Below are 20,335 nucleotides of genomic sequence, written 5' to 3'. Positions count from 1 at the left end.
ATGTTATATTATTTAAAATGCGGTAGCTAAAAAATATCAAGATTTTTTAAATGCAATTTAGATTTAAATGCTTTATTAATGTACAGAATTTTAGTAAAAAAATACCTCATCCAATGCTTTTCTGTTCTTTGCTTCTTCGAACACTGAAAATGTATAAAAATAATTTAAACATTTTGTGTTTTAGTTCAATGTTCAAAATAAAGCGGGAAAATACAAAGGGCAATGACAACCTAGTAAAATCTTGCCATTTACTTAAAAATTCTTGCCAGTAATCATTTATTCATAAAAAATATCACAAGTTAATTAAGCGTTAAACATTCAATTAAAATAGATCTTTCTATGTGAAATAAAGAACACTAATCTAACTAAAACACTTCAAAATAAACCATCGTATAAAGTAATCTCACAAATTTATAAATATGCTTAGTGTATTTTAGCAAAATCCTAAGTAAGACGTAATTTATGATTATAGAAGAGAAAAAAATGTTAAAATTTTTTAAAACATTGTTTTTGTCAAAAATATATTACTTACAAAACAACTAAAAATTGTATTTGAGACAGCTGGTAGCATGCTTATCATTTTGTGTATATATTTGTACTAAAATCTGCTTGACGACAAAAATTACGAAGTGTTTTTCATGTCAAGGTACTGCCAGCATTTGAATTTAATTATTTAGCAACATAAATAGTAAGTTAAAAAGAATTAGATAGTATTTTATTTAAAATTACATGTTTTTATTTTAATTTTAGATTACTTATTAAAAACATTAATGTGGTTGTGAAATTACTCTATAATTGTTTATTATTTTTCTTTGTGTCTCTTAAAGAACCTCAGTTTGATGGCTTCAAAACCATAGACAAGTTGACTTGTCCAAGAGGTTCCCAAAAGATCAGTGGATTGCCTGTAGATTTCGGTGGATTGAGATGTCGGATATCGGCAGCGGTGACGAAGGGATTTCTAGTCAGAGTACGTATTTATTTAAAGCGGTGTAGCGACCGAATCGCGTTACGTTTCGCGCCGTTTCCGCTCACCATCGCGAAAAACGACCGTCGCCGTCGTAACGTTCGAAAGTAAATATCTCATTGTTCCCGTTTCAAAATGGCGAATTCGGGTCTGTTATTAGTCGAGTGTTGAGGCCCCGGCGGGTTCCGGTGCGGGCTAGCGCTGCGGCGGCGGGCGACGGCGCGGCGGCCCGCCCGGCTCGGTGTTAGCACCGGCGGAGGTTGACGACCTATCGATTTTTTCGTCTGCGACCTCCCCGTCGGCGGGCGGGCCGGTGTCTGGTGGCGGCGGCGGCAGCTCGGCGGAGCACCCGCGCCCTGCCCTCGCCTGACAGGCCCACACCATGGCAGGTCAGTGGCTGCGACCTCCCAGCCTCCAGCCTCCCAGCCCTCTGCCCTCTGCCCACTGCTCACTAGTCGTATTGCATTCTGGTTAACGCTCCAGAGACTGCATTTGTTCGATTTCTTTTCGAATCCCTAAGCCAAGATGACTTGTGTTGTGTTTCTTTGTTCATATTTTTAGTGACTGCCAGTGTGATCAGTTATAGTGTCCAGTGCTTTGTGTGCCAGTGTCAGTGGAATCATTTACAGTGTATTTTTTGCCAGAATAGACATATTTCAAGTAATAGTTACTTTGGAACAAAGGAATCTGGAAGTTGCTAACTGTGCTTTGCTTTAATATGACAGCTATATATTGATTGAATTTTACTATACAGAATTTGACATTTTATAGCTTATCACAATTAATTTTTTAATACTATCTTTTGTTAGATATTATAGAATATTCTATGTTGATATGTATTTAATCCAAATTTAAAAGAAAATTAACAATTTTTTTAATTATGTGATAGTTGTCCTAAAGTACAAGTATGTCCCATTTCCCTTCATCTTTGTACCAAGAAAGCAGGTATCCTAAACTAATTCTTATATATATATATTTTCCACACAAAAGAAATATATTGAATAAACATACCTTACTTATTTTCTATATCAAATATTAAGAAACCATTTTCATTACTAATACCTGAAAATAATTCATAAATGGTTTAGAAATAGTATTATGAAATTGTGTAATGTATAAAAAAATCTTGTTTCCAAAGTAGCTATGACTGAGATAATCAAAAAGGTTGGATTTTTGTTGTTGTGATTATGTTGCATTTTGTAACTGTGGGCTTAGTAGTTCATTAGCTGAAAATTATTTTAACTCTTGTGTATAACTTTATCTACTATGTTTTTAAAGTCTATTAAAATCCTTTATTATTTTACTATCAATGCAAATCATTAAGTTATGTGAAATTTTCAATTGAAACTTTCATACATACTGAGTAATTTATCATTTCTTCTCTAGATGAGAATCTAGTGAACAGTGAAGCCTTTCTAATCAAATTATATACTTTATAATTAAGTATATTTTTATTAGATAATTTTATCTTCAGATTAGTTGAGCACAGTGCCTTTAGATAAAATTAGTGTATGCTATCTTTTTTTTTTAATATTATCACATCATAAACTGTCTCATATGTTGATATATACATATACAAGCAAAATCTTTATAAACTATCAAAAAATCTGTTTGTCTAGAACTATCACCAGTTTACATATATAAAAATTTTTCAAATACTACATCAGTAGGTTAATTTTAGGAGGAAGGCTTGTAAATCACATTCACTCAAAAGCCTTAGTTGTAAATTCAGCTCCTCATTGAACACTTATGATTGTCACATAGGAATTGGTGGTGAGTATTCCGTCACCCAAATGCACAAAAATCATCAAGTAAGTAAATTGTTAGAAGTTACCATTTAGCAGAGTAGGAATATGTTAATATTATATTGTTACTTAATAGAACTTGAAGTGATAGGTATAACATAAAAATCTCTATTATTTGCTAAAACATTCTGCCTGTTTGAAATATCATCAATTAATTTTGAGAATAAACTTTAAAATATCATCATTGAATCATTAGAGACAAAAGCTTGGTCGGTGGAGGCAAGTGTTAAATAAAGTTCATTTTAAAATGGGATCTGTTAAACCTACAATTTGGTTTTGGGCCCTGGGCACTGCACCAATATAGTGAAATCATTTAATGCTAGAATTGCTGTTTCTTCTATTTCAGTAGTATCATGCTATATCCCACTTATAGCAGGGTAGGTAGAGGGCACCTAGTATTAAGACGCTATTTCCCACACTGCTTGATTTAAGAGATATATTCAGAGGTGGAACTCATGCCGCAATTAGTCTTTATCAGAGTGTGGAATTCATTCCTCTTTACAGTGTCTCTGTCTGCTCCACTGACTCATCTTTAGTGCTCTCCTATTTTTTTAAAATTTTCTTTTCAAATATATTGAATGAAATAAAATTACTTTATTTTTATATGGTTATTACTTAGTTAAAAATTCTTACTACTTTTATGTAGAATGTGATAAATTCTTATAGAGAATCTTATCAATTGAATTTGCCACACCTCTGATATTAATTTAGCATTTAAGGCAGGGACACCTTTAATTATTATACATACATATGTTTTAAATACAGCAAGCAAGGAAGTATTTTATTATAAACATTTTAGAGATTTGACCTCCACTTGGGGACAAGATTATTTTTCAGTTACTTTAATTTCCGCTTTGTGGTGATTCTGCCACTTAATATGAAATGTCTTGGAAATTGGTTGGTGGGGAATAGAGTGTTTTAAAATTAGGTTTAACTGTTTTAACACTCACTCTTTAAAAGAAAAACACTATCATTTTACATTATTTAAAAGAATAATGGAAATCACTCTTAAATTTTGACTTATGTTTATTTCTTTGTCTTTATATAATGGATAAGTAATTATTATAATTGTTTCTGATTCATATTTTATATTTAGACTAGTGGACCCGGACGCGGCTACGCCTGCTTCAACTATAACAATATTTATTAAATATATTCATGAAATTATTTTCAATTTTCAATAGAATTAGTAAGAAACTATAAACTTAAATAATCAAAAAGAATAATAAGTAGATACACATTATTAGAAAAAAATATCTGAGTTATTGAAATGAACCAACAAAAGGATTAAAAGTAACTAAAGGATAGGTATTCTTAATATTAGAAAAGGTACCTAAAGTTTTCCGTGCGTGCGTACATAGATATCGACTCTACGAAATAACTAAACATTTCTCTCTATTAAGTAGGATAATTTTAGCAAGCAATATCAAATAAAATAAGAAGAGAACCAAAGTGTAGCTTAAATCTATACTAATATAATAAAGCGGAAGAGTTTGTTTGTTTGTTTGTTTGTTTGTTTGTTTGAACGCTAAGATCTCTGGATCTACTGGTCCGATTTACTATGTTTTTGTTTTGTATGAAAGCTGCATTCTTCAGAAGTGCTATAGGCTATATAACATTACATTACACATATGTACTAATAAATTAAAATACTTTCTAATTTGACATGCAATTTATTCTGCCATGTTAACAACAACCGTCGTCGCTACGCGACCGCGTTCGTTACCGCGTCATTTTGATATTCATCCTTATGAAAATAAATATAATAGTCACTTTTAGCATTTCATCAAGATTGAAATTATATTTCTATAGAAATTATATTCTTATATTTCAAGCAGGCGTAGCCGCGTCCGGGTCCGCTAGTTAATTATAAACAGCTTAAATTAATAATTACATAAACATTTACAATAGTTCGAAAATATATGAAAATTTATAAAACCGTCAACGTCATCTGCCCGTTCGCGTCGGTCATACTATACCACTCGTGGGCTAGGTCATTTGGAATCAGTGCCATCTCCTTAATTATTTATTAGAATGTTATACAGTAAACTATAATTTCAATCTAGATGAAATGTTAAGAGTGACTATTTTATTTATTTTCATAAGGATGAATATCAAAATGTCGCGGTAACGGTTGCGTAGCGACGCGACGGTTGTTATTAACATGGCAGAATAAATTGCATGTCAAATTAGAAAGTACTTTAAAATATATTAGTATATATGTATAATGTAATGTTATATACCCTATAGCACTTCTGAAGAATGCAGCTTTCATACAAAACAAAAACAAAGAAAATCGGACCCGTAGATCCAGAGATCTTAGCGTTCAAACAAACAAACAAACAAACAAACTCTTCCGCTTTATTATATTAGTATAGATTAATCATTCTAAAATATTTGTTCTTCTTTAAAGCATTGAGTTACTTCCTTTCTCTTCTTAACAGAACTAACCTACCTTTCTTGCTGGTGCTAGCTTTATGTTTATCTGTCCCAAGATGTGATATTTTTTTTTTGTATTTTGATATACATGTGTATTGTAGTATAAATTTTCACCAATCTTGAAAAATAAAGAACGGTAAACAATTCCAACTAGAATTTCGCAATTTAGCAGTACAACAGAATGATCTTAATTTTTTAATTCATTTCTGTGTAAAATTATTATATATTTATGCTATATATGCTTTAATCTGTGTGATATTTAGGCAACACTATTCAAATCTTACTGAAAACGATTTCGGCAATTAATTTATTCTTAATCGTCATTCTTATCAATACACGCTCCTTGTTACTTTCATAGTTAGGCGCGCCTCTCCGCCCAAAACGCCGGCCCTAGCGGTCAACGACCTTCAATGGATTGATACGTCCCACGGTCGAGTCTGCTTGCTAAACTTCACACTTGTATATATATATATAGCCTTATATCGTTCCTTTTTATGAATTATTACATGAATTTATGAATTATGAATAGACTATATATACCTTTAGTCCTTAATAAGAATTCCGATCTAAGCTCTAAGTAGGCATCGTGTTTTAGTGGCGGAACCAAACATCGCGCTTTGCCTCGTTATCAAAGCGAGGAAATAGAAATATTAAGTGTTTACTTCGCCGAGTGGGCGTCGAACCCACGACCGTAGAGTTAAAAATCGCGCGATTGTGCCCCTGCGCCACTATGACCCCAATTTGAAATAATTTCATTTAAATTTCTGACTGATTTGCAATTATTTAAGTTCCAAGGACGAATTTTGCTAACCGATACATACACTTTCACCATTGACCCATCCAGTGGTATTTTATTTAAATATATTGGGCAACTATTGTGAAACGAAACTTCGCGAGGTGCGAACCGCGAATTTAGTTCCGCCCGTCATTGCGTCACTCCACATTAACGTGGCTGTCGCTGTATAAGGATCCTTCTACGTTAACATCGCCAATTGTTCACTGAAGCTAAGCATTACATATAAAATATTTCTTATTAATTATTATATCGATACATGGTATAAAATACAAAAAAAATATTATATTGACTATTTCATTAACGTTTTCTAAAGAAAACATTGTTGAATATAAAATAAGATATGAAAAGCAACACAAGCTACTTTGCCTTTTGTTTTTTTTTTTCAAATGAATACATTTAAAGTGTAAGTTTAAACAAGCATGGCGGATGGAACAACGTAATATATATCACAACGTAATTAATTTGCAATATAATTAACGTCGGTGCTCGGCAACGAGGCACACGCAGGTACACAAAAAGCGCCACGCTCAATGAGAACTGTTCCTTCTCGAGCGCGGTGCGAGCTGAGGTGTGATTTCTCAAGAAAAAAATGATGGTTTCACTTTTTTGTCCGTCTGGCTCGCGTCTGTCGCTAAATTGTCTGCTGCCAATGACCCGCCTTGAACCACTTACATAACCACGCAATCCGACTCCGGCTCCACCTCCACCTCCACCGCCTTATTGGATTTATTTATCACTGCACGCGCAACACACTAGCTGACTGCTAGACAATATTTCTGTTTATTACGCCCGAACCTGTGTTTGTCTGTATAAGCTCGCCTTTGTTCTGAAATTTACATTAGATATGAAGGTCGCTCCTTAGGGCGCGCTCGATGAAGCCGCCTGGGCCTGCTTTGACGATTTATATATTTTTGATGAACTTATATTGTTTTGAATTATTTGTTTAGGTGTTTTTTTTAAGTAATTGGATAATGAATGTGCCTATAAAATGAAACGAAGCATAGTATAAATAAATTATTACTTTTTTGCCGTTAAGACATATTGAAAACGGTTATTTATAGGCGTCATATTATAATAGGACGTTTGGCCTCGAAAAATTATATTCTTGGAAGAGATAGTTCCACATTCACTGTAAGTGTTCTTACCAACGTGCCTAGCTTTACGACGGTGACCTAGAACTGTAATTCTTTTAATAGACACTTTTTGGGATTTAGGTGAGCATGACTCACATCAAAAGATTGGGGCGTAGTCCTGAAAATTTCTCATAAAATTATATTTAACCTGATGCCCGATTGATCACCTCGATGGCTTATTATGTCGATATTTATACTTTGTCTATACGTACAAATTACACTAAAATAGGACAAAGTAGATGTTTCTTTTTAAAATGAACCAACCCATACAGTGAAGGACATTTGCATGCAAAATCTAACACTAGAACGTGCCGATCCAAAACCGCAAACCTAAGTACGTTGGGCGTATCATGTAATGCTATGGACTATGGTATGCTACTTTGAGTCCACTTGCGTAAATTTATTATATTGCAAATGTGACAGCGACGGGTCATTTATAATTCTTCTTTGTGTTTTGCCTTCCCAAGTGACCTGGTCCGGTTAAGGCGCCGCTGTTCCAAAGACGATGCGCAATAACAGTACGCGCGATGTATGCAAATCAGTCATATTTACTGATATCTATGAAAGATGCATGTTTAATTATTTCAAATATTATCTGTGTTGTATTCCATAGCTGTTTTCATTAAGTTTAAACTAGCTGCCAGTAACTGCATGACCAATAAGTACGAATATCAGATGTCAACTTACGGATCTGTAACTACTAACTATAATACTGTAGTTTAATATGCCTGGCCTGCCTGCCTCCAGCTAGGTCGGAGGCCACTGTATCGATACTCGCCGGTGTGCGTTAAGCCGCTTTGTGCCGGAGGCCTTGTCACGTGCAATCCGAGCCGAACCACTCGCCCGTGGCCGGTCACACTCCTTACCACCACATTTTGCTCCAATTTAAATTACAACCTGTATGTTGGCCACTATATTTGTTTCCAATATTAGTGCTGATAGTGCTTAAAATTGAAGTTATTTTAATCTTGAGAAGCAGTATAAAGGAAGCGTTTCTAAAGAATCAAATTCAATGTCTAAAACGATTGTGGAATAGGAAAAATTATCATAAAATGCTAATATAACTTCTTCAGCTTCACTATGATTGCACTGGCGCAGTGGCGGTGCGGTTACTTTTTAGTGCTCCTATTTATCAGCAGTCAGCCCTGTCTGGCAACTGTAACAAAGCGAACAAATAGCCTTACTTGATCAGTTGCGTGTTTCATTATTATAATATAATTTAAGGAAAGCAAAGTTGCACAGGCGCGGATCGTTTTGCAAAAAAATGGACGACAGTGTGGTGCCTATCCTATCTTTTATCAGAATTTTGTCAACGATGCCATTTAATTTAACCAAAACATGGTTACAAATTGTTATTATTCATATAATATTTTGGTTAAAAGCACTGGCTTTTAATTTTATGAAAAATTATTGGAATTTCTTCGTTTTCTTTGTGCCTCCAATTATTTTGTAGGTATATGTGTGTCTTATTAGATACAGTCTGCTGTATCTAAGTCACACAATTGCCGTCGGTGTTTGAATGCGGATAATACAAAAAAATATGTCTGTCTATGCGTGCAGTAGAATTAATACTGATTATTATCTATAAAAATACTTTTAGCACAAAATTGTAGAAAATATTTACAATTATTTAATTTTATTAATTATTTTATTTGCTTGTCCGTACGTCTGTCCGCTTGAGAATTGCCAAGAATCCACAGCTATTAGTACCTATTATTGTCTAGATTGAGCTTGAAGTGTAGTTAGCAACATATTTTATAGTTTTTAATACAATTTTTTTTTATTTTATATCTGAGTTCTCCAATTTCGCAATTATGCGCGCAGCCACTGGCAGACACTATACGTATAAAATGTTTTCAATGTGGAAAGTCGTATACTTTATAATAGGGTCCGTCATGAAACAGACGGTCAGGTCTTTATTTGTTCAGTTTAAATCCCTGTTTCATTCCCTCCAATTATATTATGAAGGCACGTAAAATTAATTTATTATTTTGATATTTTTACAGAATATCATGGTCCAGGCATGGAGGCGGGTGGAAACAATTTTGACTCCGGTAAGTAATTAAAAAACTTAATGGAATGTGTATTGGAGATATTGTAAAATATTTTTTAAGTACTACGTCGTCATCATCGGTAATATTAATTTTAATGGCAAATAGCTACTGTAGTTATTTCGGTTTCTGTTTTTAAAGACGGGATAATATAGGTAATGAAGTATTTAATATTTCCATGTCCTCGCTCTGGTAACGAGGCAAAGCGCGGCGTTGAATTCCGTAGTTACTTTACCAGATCAAATCTTCGGCATCGCTGCTTTTCAATTAAATATGAATATTTGAAAGAATTACGTGTTAGCATTTTTAGCATATAATATATACCTGCCTGTATGTGCGTGTACAAGCGCCGTAGTGCGAACCAAAAAAATATATATATACAAAATTACCATATACATAATATTGGGTGGGCCTCTAATTTTGCTAGCGCTCGTAAAACCCAGTCTGTTCCTGTTTGGGTTCCAATTGGAGGTCGTTGAACTTGTTTAAAAACAACTTTTTATGTTATCTAACGTTTTATTGATGTCGTGAATATGGCGCTGTGCCGCGGCGGCCTATGTTACATATACATACTTACTTATGTTAATTTATATAGTATTATTATTCGTGAAAATTATCATTAATTATGGATAAAAAATATATATATTACTTGATTACAATACATGTTTTTTCGTTCGCAAATTCTTATAGTATGCGGTTATTGACTTCTTGTTGAAGTCACGTGAATTCACTGGGATTAATTTTTGTATTATTAATTCCGGACTTTCGTAAGTTTGGTAGTACTAAGAATTGCTACTGTTAATCACAACAGTTTATTTTTATATACCTTTTTTATAACCATTTGTATGTATGAACTAATAAGTATATTTGGACAGCTGCTAGCATAGCTGTAGTATATTAGGTATGTAAAAGCACAGCTACTGCTATAGATAAGCAAAGGAAACGGCGGTGCGTGTCTGTCTGTAACGCGTTGCAAAGCTGAGTAATCAATGGCGATTTCTAATTACGTTCGTTCGAGTTTCGACACTTGCCTGTCGGATAATACATAAAAGAAAATTAAATCAATTTACATTTTTTGCAAATTTATTTAATTAATGAGTAAAATTAAAGTAGAAAGTTCTCTACAATATAGAACGTAGGTTGTGTAGTTTTTTTTTATTTGATTTTTGCTACAAAGACGTTAGAAATAAATTTGCTAGAGAATTTTATAACTATCTTTGAAACTTATTATTTACTAGGATACAGTATAAAAGTCTCCGTCCAATTCTGGAGCCATTGCGTGTTGAGTGGTGAAACTTAACGCCGCGCTTTGCCTCTACACCAGGGCGAAGAATGAAAATATACATTTAGACAAATATTTCATTTCCTCAGTGGAGATCAACTCACAACCAGTGGCGTTTAAAGTTACGCATTTATGCCCCTGCGCAAAGACTATCCTCTATAATTTTTTTTGTAGCCGTATTCCTATAGAAATCTTGGAAAATCCTCTAGGAACCTACGTGTTGAATTTCAACATTCCTCGCCGAGGAGTGTTGTCTGTCTATCACTCAGTAACGGAAGACTTTTGTAAATAGATTAAAATGTGTAAACAAAATACAAGAAAAAAATTAAGCTCCAAAAACACGTGTAAGCGGTAATAAGGCAAAAAATATTAGACATTCATCTATGGTATTAATGAGGCGAGGATAGAATTTATATGTATTTTTTTGTTATAATTATAATTTAAATATCGTATTCGTATTCAGTAGCCTTTTAACTATCAACGCCGGCCGCTGCGCCACGATGGCCTTATGATTAAAAAATGTATATAAAACATGTATGTTCCAGGTCAACAGTCACAGGAGCAGGAGTTGGCGACAAAAATGCTACAAATACAGTCAAAAAGGTTTTACCTCGACGTGAAGCAGAACCGCCGCGGACGGTTCATCAAAGTAGCAGAGGTTAGTTTGTACTCACTCACCAACGCTTATTGTCCTTTTATTACTTAAAACTTACTTGAAGTAAACACTGCTATTATCATTAGGACATATTGAAGATTTATACATATACTAGTCGTCGCCCGCAACTTTGTGTGGATTGACATTGGTGGACACGTGGAACGTAGCTTATGTGGCTCTTTCTCCTTCCTGCTGAAATTTTAAGAATCTAGTAGTGTTTCTTCCTACTCATCCTAAGTAACCTTCAAAGTAAATTATAACTTTATGATTTTTTTTAACAATAAAATGTGGAAACCGTATTAGGTCTCCTTAAAATATATATATATAAATGGCTGAAATGGCTGGTAGCTTCCACATGTATTATCCTTTGTGACTAAATTGGTGCATTTCTCAACCAAAGCTTGTAATCACATAGCTACTGTCCGTCGTCTGTATACTACAGGACAGTGAGGTTTCGTTTACTTTGTAACCGTGGATGGCTCCAGTACTTGATAGGAGAAATTTAGGTGACTAAACTATCTGTAGGTACTTTAAAAGTTCAACTTATAAGTTAAAAAGATGAATTTTAATAGTAGTTAGTGTAAATAAATTTATTATATTAACCTTACAGTGTAGTTTAAATACTAAAACGACAGTTTTTCTGTGACGTACTGCAAGGTTTGCAAATTATAAAATAAATGTGTGAAATGAGATAGTTGCAAAATATAGTGACTTTCAAAAAGAGGTCAGGCGGACGTCTGTAGGCATTAGGCAGCTAGCATGGGACGTGGACGTGGCCACAATTGGGCGAGGCCAATATTATAGGCTGGTGTCGTTAGCCGATTGAGGCCAAATTATATTGAATACTAATAGTCGACTAACTTTCTTAGTTTTTGCCTAACGTTTACAAATAAATTTTCGATCCCTTTATTTATTTAATACATACGGACATTGTCTTAGTCACTTTACTGATAGTAATATTTACCATTTAGCGTTTTTCTAAATTATCAATTTAAAATATTTTTCCTGGCAGCCTCAACTATTAACGAATTTCGGTAGCTTTTTATTTGAAAGCTCTGTTCATTTAAAATTGAATTGAAAAGTTGTCGGAATTTCGCGCTTGTATATCTAGTTAATAAAAACAGACAGGACACTGAACGAAATTTCCCCGGTTTTAGGTATTGCTGGAAATTAGAAAATTCTCATTGTTCTTTTACCGCCGTACCGACGACGGTACTGCTATTGTAAAAACAAACGAGTGTCGTGCATCCCGACTTCCATTACGGCAGACAGACGGGGACACTTGCCTGTGCTGCGCCCGACTTGATTCGCGCTTTGTATTTCACGCAACACTAAACAAATTCTGTCAAGGCGTTCATAAAGACTACATTTTTTTTTGAAATCCATTAATTAAATTAAAATCTATTTTGTCAAATGTAGGTACTGGAACAAAGTAGACTGTTTATTCGATATAGAACTTGAATCAGTTTTAAACTTTTAACGGCTTTGTCGCTAACATTACGTGACTCGTACGCCTTACGTCAAAGTAATTTGGCAATTTTCGTTGACTCGCGTTACGTAAATTGACGTTGATGCAATATATTCCGGATAAGGTGATTATTAGGCCGGTGTCATAATCTGTTTGATTTGCAAGAATTTTAACTGTCTTTATATCTTATCTTTGAGGTCAGTCGAGGCGCTGAGGCACGAGTGTGTGACTGTAGACGCGACTGGTTGTGGGATCGATCCCCACTCGTAGAAATGAAATATTACTATTCATTTTCTTCCCCCTGATGTCGAGGCAAAGTGCGGCATTGAGTTCCGCTACCCAACACGCAATGTCTCCAGGATTCGGCGGATAATAGGGAATGGAGTGTCTTAACACTAGGTTGTCTCTGCCTATCCTGCTGTGTGCGGGATACAGCGTGAATCTGATTTATATCATAAGATGTTGCTCTGATTTAAATAAATAATCATCATATAATGTCTCCGTACCAAGTCCTCTACCCAAATGAAAAAATCTACCAAAATGCTTTATTTTGGAGTAATAGATATTATATCATATAGAGACCATACATATAAAACATAACATATACACACAATATATTGTTAACTTTTTAAAGTGTTATTCTACATTTAGGAAAAAATGTCTGCCCGGGGGTTTCCAAGAGGCGGCGTAGGTTCATATCCCACTACGTAAATATTGCTATATGTATGTATATAATTGATAAATAATCTCCGTAGATCGGCGCAGACGGGCGTCGCAGTCAGATCTTTCTGGCGATGTCAACGGCGGCTGAGTTCCGCGACCACTTGTCCAGCTTCAGCGACTTCTACTCGTCGCTGGGGCCGCCCAACCCCGACAACGTGCCTGACGACGGCAAGCTCAAATCTGAGATGATGCTCAAGGTGGATAAAATTATAAAACCATGCATGCAAGGATAAAATTATAAAACCATGCATTCTAAATGTGAATATTATCTAAATATGTAAAGAGGAACAGCGCTTATACTACAATACATAATATATTACTGTTATATTGCTGTTAATATAATATTGATCCTTATTCTATTTTAACATGCATTATTAAATCAGAAATACTGAATTGAAGTACTTGCATATTTATTATCACAAATGACAAATAATGATGTGGGGGACACAGGACAACCGTCGCTACTACCTGGACCTGAAGGAAAACTCGCGCGGGCGTTTCCTGCGCGTGTCGCAGACGATGACGCGCGGCGGGCCGCGCTCGCAGGTGGCGCTGCCGGCGCAGGGCATGATCGAGTTCCGCGACGCGCTCACTGACCTGCTCGACGACTTCGGCACCGATGACGGCGGGTGAGGCACCTCATTACTAGAACGAGGACATGAGAATATTCAATATTTAATACCCTCGTGTGGGAATGGAACCCACAACTTTAAAAAAATAATTTCTTATCATACCTATATATAAGTAAATTGTACCAGGTTTGTTATATCCTAGGGCTTATTACCCTTGTGAGGACAACATATTATACCACCTTTACTAGTTAGAGTTACTACTCTCCCAAACATTCTGATCCAATCCGTTAACGGTAACATATGTCGTTTTGATTAATATAAGTTATGTTTTGTCGTATATGTGGAAATACTATTTTTAGCTAATCAAGTAACAGCTAATTTCTATTTTCATCAACAGACTCAACAATTTTAATTTTCTTTCTTTTCTTTCTTAATAAATTTTAATCTTTAATTTTACTTTTGACAGGTTCAAAGGCGAGCTTCCGGAGGGGCGGCACCTGCGCGTCGACAACAAGAACTTCTACTTCGACATCGGGCAGAACAACCGCGGCATCTACATGAAAGTCAGCGAGGTGGTACCATCGTTGCAAGTAATTGAGATGCGCGACGGCGCTCTTCACTATGCATGGTTCACTCCCCTACTCCGAAACCCCAAACGCCCAAATGTACTAGACCTCAAACTATAAACCTAAAACAGAAACCTAAACCCACCCATCAGCTATCAACTATCAACCCCTAAACGTCGACCTCCAAGACTCTAAGCCCCTAAACCTTTCCACCTTTGATACATGTCTTTGTCCATACAACGTGAAATGTTGTAATAATTTTTGACAGTATTTTTTGTTTCTACCCGCATGTATAGTGTCAAATGTGATTTAATTTAAATCCATTTCATTCATTACTTCAGAATGTTGTTACCTCAGTCTTGAGGCAAATTAGTTTTGATGTTTATTGTATGTGGAGCTGTATGTTCTTTTTAATAATAAACATGATGTTTATCAGAGACTAGCAAGCATTAGCCGTTGTCTTTTAAATCCTGAGGCCAGTGGTGGTACAGGGCCACAAGTGTGTGACTGTAAACGCGACGGTTCCGGGTGCGATTCCCACTCGGGGGAATGAAATATTTAATATTTTCGTTTCCTTGCTCTGGTATGGCGAACAAGCTAAGGTTGCACTTGTTTGCAGTGGAGGTAACAGACTGCATTCTCGAGTAATACCATTACGTGCAGTTACTCAGTGTACGTTTGTGTATGTGCATGTTTGTGTGTTCAGGTAAAAAGCAACTTCCGTACAGCCATCACGGTGCCGGAGAAGTGCTGGACGCGCTTCAGGGACATATTGGCGGACTACTGCGACAAGATGAGCCGCGCGCACTCCGCACCGCACCCTCACGCGCCCGACATGCACCAGGTACGTCGCCCCCACTACTGCCACTACATAAATAGGCATGTCACCTAGTAAAAATCCCCAAAAATGTGTATTTAATTTTAAAAAACCCTATTATTAATTGGAATACACCCATTCATTTTCTTACTAAGTGATAAGGAGGATTGATTTACAAAAAATAACACTATAAAATATGGCAAGCCACCATGATATTATGTTGAACGCCAATCAGAGCAATTTACATCACGCTTTGGTAAGCCAACGAATTAACATTTTGTATGTATTTACAATGATAGACTTGACTTCACAAGACGCACCATGCCTTTTCGACGCTTTTTGATGCGATTAAACTTATGAATTATTATTCTTAATTTTAATATTAAACTTTTATTTTTTAAAAGTTAACATACGTTGTAGTAATATTTTTCTCAACATTATACAATAGTTTTCTAAGACTCTCATCATATCTATTATGGAAGGTACGCGCAAACACTTGCGCAGAATACGTTTTTTTGATTTATGAACTACCACCAACCACTACCCCTCGAGCCCAATCATGACACTAAGACCTCATTCACACGGGAGTTAAAAAAACGTTACGTTGATACCTACTGTATACGGGATACAGCGTGAAGCTACAGGGATTTATCTCTAGACGCATTTACTAGGCAAGCGTGCACCACTATAGACCACATCAACGCTCATCACGTTTGATGCGGTCCAACGGAAGCCTATTTCAGTATAAAAAAGTAGTGTCTAATTCAATACTCTGCACTGTTTTAAAACAAAATAAATATAAAATAGTAATAAATAATAGTATTTAATAAATGACACTAAGGTGAGTGACGATACACTGAGCAGTGCGGGCGCGATGTTTCAGGGCGGCGGCGGGCCCGCGCCGCGAGCCTCCAGCGCGCAGCCCGCCCGGGACGTGGTGAGCATTACCATTTATTTATACATATGTAATATGTAATAATATATTTTCTTATTTTCACGCATTTTCTACATAGAGCAGGGTAGGCCGAGAAACCTAATGGTAACACACTCCGTTCCATATTTACCTTATATATGTACAGTGTACATGCCATACATTTTAGCGGATATACACGTCACAAGTAGGTATTTCGATCCCAATAATTTTAGGAAAGAATATCTATATTTTGTAAATAACATTGTCACCGCAGTTACACATTAACATGTATTTTATAGGCGGTTCCTAGTATTAAGTTCACAGTACGTTCCCTCTATCAATGAATGTATATGGTTTATAAAATAAAATTGTTTCCAGGAATCATTTGCGGGCAGCGCGCCGCCCCGGATTTGATTCGACTGACCGTACTGACCGCCCCCGCCCCCTACTCCTCAACGCGCTGGTGGGAAACCCTAAACAAGAACACTACAAGCTTCATCAACGCTTTCTTCTACAACCACATCTTGAACTTATAAATAGTACCGATTCGTACAGGATTTTAATCGGATTTTTTTGTAAAAGATTGCTTGTTAACTCCAATTTTATTTGGCTGTCGATTGTGATTCTTAAATTTGTAAATATGCTTTGGAAATTAATTAATTATGATTATATTCATCTGTTATAGAATATCACTTTCTATGTTTTCATATTGTTTAGTTATAAATATTGGAGTTAGCAACAAATCTTATCTCCATATATATATATATACATCATTATTGACCGGTTTACACGCGAAAATATGTTAAAAAGCAGCGCCAATAAAAACTATGTAAACAGGGTTTGATGCTGCTGCCATGGCTCTACATTTGTAAATATTGCGGCCAACCAAGTGTTTTCTAATAATTCCCCGGGCGTTTGTATAATATATAAAAAAAAATTCAGATCAATGCCACTTGTCTAGTTTGTAGGTGAATGTGTTTTTTTAATTATTATTACTACTATTGTTTAATAATACTTATCTTTCTGTTTACATCGAGATATTGTATATATCGGACACGGGAGTGAGGATTGGACGTAGTGAGGATAGGAGTCGGACATGTTTTTTTAATAAAAAAAAAGATAAATCTAAAAAGTTTAAAAGTATGCTTTGGTATTACGATTTGCCGCAATTTTTGGACTTTTTTTAGTTCGTCGGTGATAGTAGCGTGTTGCGGATCGTAATAACGAAGGAACAGGCACCGGGTGTTTACAGGCGCGTATTACAAATGCCACTTTGCTCATATATACATATGAATATAACAATAACAACATATTCATAAAATTGAACGGCAAAGATTTATAATTGGTGAATTTTAAGTATTTTTTACATGAAAATGCTAATGTTACATACAATATGTATGGATGGGCGAAGCGGCTACACTCGAATCTTAGGTAAGTAGCGGTCTGCTGTGATATACTCGTAGGCAAGCGGCGTCGCGGCGCATTCAATACATTATGTTTACCCATTCTCCCATTTTTTCCCTTTTCCCCAATTCCTATCCTCACCTTTTCCGTTGCCGATTTTCTCCATATTCCCCCTTTACCGTTTTTCCCATGTTCTCCCTTTTCCATTTTCCTTTCCTTCTCCCCGTATTCCCCGTTGTTTGTTTACTTCGTAAGTTATTTTTATCGTTTAGTAATTAGAGTGCCGCGTGTGACGCGGATCGTAGATCATGGATCTAATCCCGAAGTCTTGAGAATTTTGAAAACGATTGGCTTTTTTCAAATACGTTAAAACATCTAGTTATAAATTGAAAATAATAATAAAAAAATGAAACTAAAATTATAACATTATAAATGCATAAATAATTTAGTTTATATGTTTTATTAAATAAACGTATTTTAATTATATTGACACGCGTTTTGTTAGTTTGCATAATATCGGGGCACTGTCGTGTCGTGATAAGTGTGATAATGTAGTAAACAATGATGGAGACCTTAGTGTCTATAAAGAATGATCAAGTGATAAAAGATATGTAGTGGCCGGACACTCCCTGTGAGCACCCGGCACAGTCCCCACCCCCATATCACCCTCGATACCTACACAAAGAGAATAAAAATCATCGCCAAATAAAAATTAAAATTAAATTGTATCACATAATAAAATCTAATATTTTTGCGAATTTTAAGCATTTTAAATGGAACTCTTAAACTAGATTAATCGCCTTTATTTAGTTATATATCCAGCCATGTTAGAAACCCGACGTTTTGTACACTAGTGGTCCAGTCTACCCGTGACCGTGACCACGAACTATTGCAAAGTGTTCGAAGCTTCGAGTTTCCAAAAATGTATTTGTTCAGTTTGCGAATGAATTGTTAGCGAAGTGTGGTGAAATAGGGGGTAGGGGGTGTATAGAAGGAGACAGAAAGAATCCTTCTAAATATTATTAGTTTCGTTTAGTTCCGACTCGTATCACTCCCCGTGACTTTACTTGTATTTGCTACGCTCGTGCGAGCTCTTAATTTTTTTTGTACACATCTTTTAAATTAATATAAAAAAATATACAAAAATACAGCAAAAAAATGTAGGCTGTTAAGTGTTTTACGGTAAGTAGGTACGTAGTTATCTACGACTCGGAGTTAGTAATACGCCCGTTTAATATTTTATGTTGTTCGACCCTCGCACCGAACTACAGAAGTTTGTAGGTGATTGTATAATCTATACTAATATTACATAACTAAGGAGATGATTTGCTTGAACGCGCTAACCTCAAGAACTATTGGTTCAATTTGAACAAACATTTTTGTGTTGGATAGTTTATTTATTGAGGAAGGCTATATAATAGGATATTTCGTTAAGTTAATCGTTTCATTGTACCCCATAATATTCCGCGTCGACCTGTTTCTGTATTAATTTTGGGAAAACCTCATTTACCAAAAGTTGAAATTTGACAAATTTCTAAGTGCAGTAGTTTTGTCTGCCGTTGTCTGTCGGTAACAAAGTTACGCAAGAGTTAGAGATTTAATATAAAGATTGTGCAATCTCTTTCAAATCTCACATGTTGTGTTAATTTCTCCTAATAAGAGAGACCATTTAATGTTCCATTCGGTGTGACGGCGTGCCGCTTATGTTCTGTATAGCGTATACGCAGCGGGGGTGTAACTCATGCCCCACTGTCGTTGGGAGTTGAACCTTATATTCAAGTGTTACGGTCCACTTTTGGACGACATTGGTGTATGGGACCTGTTCTCCGCAATGAATTTTACTTATATAATGTATATATATATATATATATATATTTTAGCAATAGTTGTACGATCATCGAAATGTGAAGTACATTTGAGAGTATATATACATAAATATTTTTGTTTTTAGATAGTGACTCTGTCCTGACTAGCAGCTATTATATACTACGTTGCCTAGATTACTCGGTCTGTAAAAGTATAGAGAATAATTCTATTTTTATGTTTTCTTTTTATCTGTGACTAAAGACAATCGTATTACATATTTTAAATCTTATCACCTGATTTGTGACGGCATCGTTATTGCAAAGTTGCGAACATCAGGGTAACCTCACGCGGTCGTCTATGGTTCGATTCTGGGTTCGTTCGAACTAAGAACGGTGCAGTCTAAACCGGTCCTCGAATAGGTTAATTTACAGTACATTTTCCTCAGCCCTATAAATAGTGTGGGATAAGTTGGTTACGTCCGATAACGTTAAAATATAGTAAAAAAAGAAAAAAATACCTATATAAAATCACTCGTCTATAATAAATAATAATAGAGATATATGCGGAGCGGTAGCGGCGTCAGTCGTTCCTGGGCGCGGCGGAGGGGCGGCCGCGTGACCCCGCCTCGCTCCGTCCCGTTAGCACGCGCGTCCCTCGCGGCCGCGTGCGAGCGGGACGGCACGAGCGGCCTCCGTGCATGTGTCGTGTGGCGCGGGGACTCCCGCTACTAGTGGCTTAATTTTAACAACAATTTATGGTACAAAGTGTAATTTTAGTTCCATAGACGTTTAAGATTTACAGAGTTTATATTTAGAGAAGATTAATTAAATAAATTAAATGATTATTCTATACGATACGGCGGAGCGCCCGCCCCCTCTCAGTCAATAAAGTTAATATAATGATATATTATGTACGACGAGTGTGGCGTAAAGTTAATATAA

At 35.6% G+C, this 20,335-nt stretch overlaps 1 protein-coding gene across 6 annotated transcripts; it reads left to right on the top strand.

Moving 5' to 3' along the window:
* The first annotated feature begins 829 nt into the window (after nt 1-829).
* On the top strand, nt 830-19,339 carry Pur-alpha (Purine-rich binding protein-alpha). 6 transcript variants are annotated; one of them, XM_085202482.1, is made up of 9 exons: nt 830-967; nt 9,144-9,191; nt 11,016-11,128; nt 13,349-13,513; nt 13,767-13,945; nt 14,355-14,460; nt 15,161-15,298; nt 16,155-16,208; nt 16,563-19,339. In XM_085202482.1, the coding sequence occupies exons 1-9, from the start codon at nt 925-927 to the stop codon at nt 16,596-16,598; spliced, it is 882 nt and encodes a 293-aa protein (XP_085058608.1). In that variant the 5' UTR covers nt 830-924; the 3' UTR covers nt 16,599-19,339. The 6 variants fall into 6 exon arrangements, with proteins under 6 accessions (XP_085058608.1, XP_085058605.1, XP_085058607.1 ...); XM_085202479.1 differs by having other exon boundaries at nt 16,113-16,208; XM_085202481.1 differs by having other exon boundaries at nt 14,355-14,478.
* The last annotated feature ends 996 nt before the right edge of the window (nt 19,340-20,335 follow it).

Source organism: Heliconius melpomene, chromosome 18 (assembly GCF_056956725.1).
Source record: "Heliconius melpomene rosina isolate 202511_hmr_F chromosome 18, ASM5695672v1, whole genome shotgun sequence".
NCBI classification, from domain to species: Eukaryota; Metazoa; Arthropoda; class Insecta; order Lepidoptera; family Nymphalidae; genus Heliconius; species Heliconius melpomene.
This window is presented reverse-complemented; position numbering and strand designations above follow the sequence as displayed.

Coding starts and splice junctions, on each gene's coding strand:
- Pur-alpha (XM_085202477.1), top strand. CDS start 925: ATGTCGGATATCGGCAGCGGTGACGAAGGGATTTCTAGTCAGA. Junction 13,946..14,354: donor TTCGGCACCGATGACGGCGG/GTGAGGCACCTC, acceptor TACTTTTGACAG/GTTCAAAGGCGAGCTTCCGG. Junction 15,299..16,112: donor ACGCGCCCGACATGCACCAG/GTACGTCGCCCC, acceptor AATGACACTAAG/GTGAGTGACGATACACTGAG.